Below are 6,816 nucleotides of genomic sequence, written 5' to 3' on the forward strand. Positions count from 1 at the left end.
CCTCCCTCTCTGCCAGCTGACCGGGCAACTGAAATCGTCACCCAAGCCCAAATATTGCTTTTCATATCCACACTTGCTGTTTGTGATTAGTAGGTTATATGCTGCATGAAAATAATAACCTGAAAAAGCACATGGTCTCCTTGCTCAGCCGTTTTACTTTGAAAGATCTGCAGCACTGTTACAAAGATGTGTTGGTAGTTTAGGATGAAATGCTGTCTGGGGACAAATGTAAGCCTCCACAGTGCGGCTACGGGTGTCATGAAGGCACTGATATGCTTTAAACAGTTTTCCTGGCGCACAGGCTCAAATTCTGCATTTAAGCATTAGCAATCCAGGAATCATTAGATCACCGTGACTCTGAAACCCACGTTTGCAAAGTTAATTGATGCAGGCATCAATAACCACGTTATTCCTGGTGGTCTCGTGACAACTTCATGTCACCGAACCCACATTTTTCTTGCAGGTATCGATTTTTAGATGTTTCTACGAAGATTTTTTAGCAGTGAAACCACAAACCGTCCTTGCCAGCGAGGCAAGCACGCTTGGAGGCGTGGCTAAAGACGACTATGTTCACGTGGTTGGTGGAGACGTCCAGGGGGAGGGGGTTAGGATCCTCCAATGAGGAAGAGCCTGGGAGGCAGTGGTCCAATATAGGCGCTGGAGGCAAGGAGCATCTTTATTATAGAAGTCGTTTACAGGAGGCAGAAGATCCGCAGGTGTCCCGGAGTTACCTCTGATTGTCACGTTCTGTATATTTTTTTTTTACTGAGTCTGACTACATCTACAAAAACCCGATAAAGAAAGAAAAATTTTTTTCCAAGTTATCTGCACGTGGCAGGCACGTTTTCTTCCTCTCAGAGGCGTTTCTTTTGAGAAAAAACATCAAAACGGAGTGGAACGAGGAAGACGGACAGCGACCCTCCCTCACTTCTGCAATCATGATGTCGATGAACAGCAAGCAGCCTTTCAGTATGCACCCCATCCTGCACGAACCCAAATACACTCCTCTGCACTCCAGCTCCGAGGCCATCCGCAGAGCCTGCCTTCCCACACCGTCGGTGAGTCCAGAATTCACTCGTGACTTCCTGCAGCTCTTACAAAACTTCCAGTCCCCTCTGACAATGTAGAAAACGTCTTTAGTTTATTCTTGATTTCTATTCATGTAATGCAATATAAAATTATTTAATTTAATAAAACAACATAATAATAACAGCCCCACATTCTGGCAGCTAAAGTCTTTCTACTTTGAGACCAGGATATGCATCTTGTTTGGACGGTGGAGTGAGGATAAAGTTCAATATTATAGCATCGAATGACAGCGCTCGATGAAATGTGAAACGAAACCCGTGTAAAGAGACTGGAGACAGTGATATAACAGGTCAAACCGGGGAGTACTAGCAGCACAAAAACAAAATAAAACAAAACAAAAAAACCAAGCCAACCGTGGTGCCCGCAGACGCAAAAAATGCGCCTCTGCCGAAGCCAGATCTGGTGTTTTGAGAAAGTGTGAGGGATTCTGTTTCAAACGAACGACGATAAAAGATGAAGGAGGGAGAGGACGAATGAAAAGCCTGCGTGGAATCTCGGAGCGCGTGTTATCTCATATTGTCCCATTCATATTCAAACTCACAGCCGTTTCATTTCATTGTCCGCAGAAATTATTCAGGAGATCGTAAATATTAATTTTAAATGAATATCCTTCCACGCTGACACACTTTCGAGGCACCGGGCACATCCAGCTGTGTCCACGTCGAGGTCGACTGCGTTTGTTTTGAGAGCTAATGAAACAAAGTCCAGCTCACCTTGCGCGCATAAAATTTTCGTCTTTTGTAATGTTGTGACATTTGCTTACATACTGTAAATAATGCACAGATACATTTAACTGATTAATATTGCAGTTTAAATGTTAACCTGGAAAAGCAGAAAAGTATTTGTGAAACAGTCCAAATTCTGAAAAATATCAGTGGGTTACGATAGAAAAGTTTCCACAGATTTGTCATTTTATTTAATAGTTTGCACTTCATGAATTGTTATTTTAACGTTTAAATAAATGTGATGTAATTAGCTGGAGTCGCAGTGGATGCTTTGACGAAGCTGTCAGGTTTTGTTGCTGAGAAGCTTTCCTCTAACCGGCCTCCCTCTACTCCCCTCGCAGCTCCAGGGCAACATCTTCGCCGGCTTTGATGAGACGCTGCTGCAGAGAGCCGAGGCTCTGGCCGCCGTGGACATCGTGGCACAGAAAAGTCACCCGTTCAAGCCAGACGCCACCTACCACACCATGACCACAATGACCAGCATGACCTGCACCCCGACCTCCTCCTCCGCACACCTGCACCACCCTTCGGTGCTCACCTCCCACCATCACCCGGCGCATCACCAGCCGGCGCAGGGCCTGGAGGGCGACCTGCTGGACCACCTCACGCCCGGTATTTCTCTCGGAGGAATGCCCGGCTCAGACGTCTGTTCCACGGCCTCGCACACGGCTCACGCCCACATGTCGGCCATCAACCACATGCAGCACCACCACCACCACCACCCGCAATCCATGAACATGCACCCCCACGGACTGGGATCCCACGCTTCCCTGGGGACCGCCGGCGCAGACGCGGAGCCTGATCCCCGGGAGTTGGAGTCTTTTGCGGAAAGGTTCAAACAAAGGCGGATCAAACTTGGGGTGACTCAGGCGGACGTGGGGGCTGCCCTGGCCAACCTTAAGATCCCCGGGGTCGGGTGTCTTAGCCAGAGCACCATCTGCAGGTTCGAGTCCCTGACGCTGTCGCACAACAACATGGTTGCCCTGAAGCCGATCCTGGAGGCCTGGCTGGAGGAGGCCGAGCGGGCACAGAGGGAGAAGATGACCAAGCCGGAGCTCTTTAACGGGGGGGACAAAAAAAGGAAACGCACTTCTATCGCTGCACCTGAGAAGCGCTCTCTGGAGGCTTATTTCGCCGTGCAGCCGAGGCCCTCATCCGAGAAGATCGCCGCAATCGCCGAGAAACTGGACCTGAAAAAGAACGTGGTCCGGGTTTGGTTTTGCAATCAGAGGCAAAAGCAGAAACGAATGAAGTTTTCTGCGACGCACTAAGGCCAGCGAAGCCGCGGGTCTCTGCCCCGTTTCCAAAAAGACAAACCAGAGACAAGCTGCTGCTGCTGCACCACACTGTCAGAAAAATACAAGGTACACCGTCGTGCCTTTACTACCTGGGCAGATCCTGTCTGACAGCCACCCGGGCCCCATAGGTGCGCGCTCAATAAGAAAACAGTCATGTCACAGATCATATAGGTGCTCATCAAAGTGTTACAGCAGACTACGGTCATTGAAAAAAAAAAATCTCATCAAATGGTTTTTGCTTTACATAATTAATAAATGGTATGGCATTGAAAATGCTACTTGTTTATTTTACAGAAGAAAAATCACGTTTTCTGACTAAAGAATGGACGAAATGCGCGTATGTGTGTGTGTGCATGCGTGATTTTTCTTCGTTACAGTGGAGCAGAATCCACAGCCGTGTGTCTGCAGATGTGGAAACGACTTCACACAAAGTATTCAGCGCAAAGAAAGCGCTCGACGGGGTCTTTCAGTATTTTTAGATACACATTTAGGTTTGGATGTGAGACAGCTGGTGACTTGTTCTGTCAGTATAAACCCGGACGTGTTCTAATAAATTCAGCCTCATCCATCCAGAAAAAAAGCGAAGTGGATACAACGGTGTACCTTTCTTATTCTGACAGTGGAGACGGAGCATGGGGACTGGGAGAGAAAATAAAATTAACAAAAAAGACTGAGACCCTGTCCAAAAACTCGAGACTCTTAAATCTTTATGCTTCTCCACAAGAGTAGCCCATTGCTCCCTTGAGATGTGGGAGAAAGTGATCAGCATCGTAGGGGGAAAGAGGAGGGAACAATGCTCCGTCCCGTTCATTCACAAGGCAATTATTGTACAAAAAAATTAAGAATAATAATGACGGGAATCGAGGAATAATTATTATTATCCTCATTAGCCGGAATAGCTTTTTATATTTATCAGTGTACATATTTGTGAATATATTGCACCTCTGTGTGTGTCGGGGGAAAAAAGCTCATTTAAATGTATTGATTTTTTTCGCTGTCTTTTCTCCCAGGTGTTTGTTTCTTTACGAAATTCAAGAGGTTTTGGAGACGAGATCCGACCAAACGCGTTAAAAGCGTCCTTTGGTCTGTGGCTAATTTGTGAGGCGCAGTAACTCCTGTAATCCGTTGCATGGTTTACTCGTAAAATAAAAGGGGGGAGGAGAAGGAGGACATGGGTGTTTTCTTTGTGGCTCCAGAAGTATGGAAACAATCCGCCCCCACAAAGTGAATGCATTGCAATAAGAAGAAACACACACACACACACACACGAACACGCGCACGAGTACACACATTCACACGGTATAGCTGTGTGTCTACCTCATTACGCAAGTGTTGGCACGTTTATGGTGATTTAAAAACACACACACACACATATAAACAACAAAAAAACCCTAGTAGGATAAAAAAAATTGGTTTGATTTTAATGTGATTTTCTTTTATTATTTTTTGTTCCTCTGCCACTGGGTTGATGGTGAATTAGGCCTAGAAGACTCACTGATGTGTAAACCTGTTGTATGTTCAAGTTCACTGCAATGATGCTCTGACAATCAAATTAATATTGTTATTATTCAGAAGTGGTTGATCCCCCCTCTTTGTGTCCTCATGAATTATTATTATTATTATTATTCGTCCACTGACACCTTTGTGGAGAGCACTTTGTACAGTAGACATTCTGATGAAGGGAACTGTCGGCCTTATTTATACATATTTTGTCAACGCTTCTGAGAAAACGTCATTTAATTATTTATTTATTTTTTGCTTGTTTGTTTTATTTTTTTCTCTTTGCATTTCCGTATTTATTTGAATTTAATTTATTTTGGAGAAGAAGAAGAAAAAAACATATTTCATATGTGAAAGTGTGCTTTAAATGTGTCTGTGTAAGCGACAGAAGCTGAAATAAACCGTGCACGTTTTACTTGAACTTCTGAAAGCCTTTCTTTTGGGGATTTGAAAAAGACGGTGAGCAGGATTTTGTCTCTCAACCCAAAAAATTCCATTTTTAGCGAGCATCACACCCCCTGAGAATAGATTTTGGTCATTTTTTAATTGTGCGTTTGAAGCAAAATATCTGATTATCTTCGTCACACCACGCCAGGGTTTGTGTTCGTTGATAGAGGTGTTTAAAAAAGATAGATTTAATGGATCTGTGTAATGCGAGCTCGGGACAGCAGTCTGTCTGTGTTTCTGTTTCTTGGATACAGTCCGTGTGTTTGCGCCGAGAGGAGAGCAGCTGCTGCTCTGAAACAGGAGAAGCCTGGAGGTGAGGGAGGTCCGTCTAAAAGCTGCTTCCCAGCGATGATGAATAGGATTTGATACTTGAGTGACTCTAATATTGATCAACTTTGCTGGGTATGAAGACTGCACGGCTCTATCGCATAAAGGACCGCGCAGACAGGCCCCTCATCTGATGCTTTTAGTCCTATCAGACGTTTCTCTCCGAGTAAAAAAATGCAAAGGAAACTAAGAGAATTGAAAAGTCTGCTTCTTAAAGTCAGAAAACTTTAAAAACAGAAAAAATCAACGAGAACTAAAAAAAGAAAACAGAACTAAACGAAATATCTCTTAACTGTCACAACTTGTGAGAAGCTGATTATTGTCCCTGATGGTATGAAATAAACTTAAAACACGAGGTAAACGATTTCATGCCCGATAATTAAAAAGAAAAGATTCTACAAATATTAGTCAGCTGATTTTTAGCTTTGCTTTCGTGAATTCAATTTCCCAAGATGCAGATTTAGATGTAAAGTGAAATTATTGGCAACAATACATTTTAGCAGGCAAAATGCTGCATGTATTTATTCATAACATATGGATCTTTATCTTCGTCGAACTGAACAAAAATTAACGAGTTTAAAACGACTGACAACACATTTGCACAGTTTTAGAAAATAAAGTCCTCACCATAAATATATAATTACTAATGATACACTTTTCTTTTATAAGAACAAAAATGGCAGGTGTTTGAAAGTATATATATTAGGGGGGAAAAGAAATCCACTGTGCGTTAATGATACAGCGTGACAGCAGAAATGTGAATGTTCCAATTAAAATGCCAAATTTAGTGCAGGTACTCATATCATCAGCATTTATAGTAAGAACTATATTTACTCTTCTGGATAAAGATTGAAAAGAAAAATATTATTTCCATTTTAAAGGAGTGTTATTAGAAGAAAACATTTAAAATAGACAGTCGAATTGTGATTAAAAAAATATTTTATTATAAACCGTATTTGGAAAAATATGAGAAAAAACAGCATGTTTTTTTAAATTAACTGTAAAATTATTAAGAATAATAACAGTCTAGTATGTTTCATTTATAATTATAGGCAGTGCTTCCCAGAATACTCATGGACGTCATTCACAATATAAATTAAGTGAAATCACACAGATACAAAAGCACTGAAATAGTTCTGAAATAAACCAGAATGCAGTAAATATTGTTCACAGAATACCTAATACAGAAAAACCAGTAATTTACCTGGAAAAAAGCCTATAAATCTGCTACATGTGCACAGCCCCAATCTTCATTGTGTTCTCATAAAGCACAGCATGACTAGAACCACAAAAACTCTGTAAGCATAAGATTGTATGCGCGACTGCATATTAATCTGAAAACATAAAAAAAATTCAGTGAGTTAAAATCTAAATTTGCATGAAATCCTCTCTCTGTGTGTCTGTGTTTATATTATTTCCCCCTGTCCTCT

General features: G+C 42.3%; 1 protein-coding gene across 1 annotated transcript; it reads left to right on the top strand.

The window, feature by feature from the left end:
- Nucleotides 1–702: 702 nt before the first annotated feature.
- Nucleotides 703–4,506, top strand: pou4f4 (POU class 4 homeobox 4). Its single transcript, XM_005725426.1, has 2 exons — nt 703–1,058; nt 2,156–4,506. The coding sequence occupies exons 1-2, from the start codon at nt 939–941 to the stop codon at nt 3,083–3,085; spliced, it is 1,050 nt and encodes a 349-aa protein (XP_005725483.1). The 5' UTR covers nt 703–938; the 3' UTR covers nt 3,086–4,506.
- Nucleotides 4,507–6,816: the final 2,310 nt, after the last annotated feature.

Source organism: Pundamilia nyererei, unplaced genomic scaffold (assembly GCF_000239375.1).
Source record: "Pundamilia nyererei isolate P.nyererei 1_Seehausen unplaced genomic scaffold, PunNye1.0 scaffold00015, whole genome shotgun sequence".
Classification (NCBI taxonomy): Eukaryota; Metazoa; Chordata; class Actinopteri; order Cichliformes; family Cichlidae; genus Pundamilia; species Pundamilia nyererei.

What these genes read in the sequence shown, in the direction of transcription:
- pou4f4 (XM_005725426.1), top strand. Translation starts at nt 939, where the DNA reads ATGATGTCGATGAACAGCAAGCAGCCTTTCAGTATGCACCCCATCCTG. An exon ending in CCTGCCTTCCCACACCGTCG is followed by an intron (nt 1,059 to 2,155) that starts GTGAGTCCAGAA and finishes CTCCCCTCGCAG; the next exon opens with CTCCAGGGCAACATCTTCGC.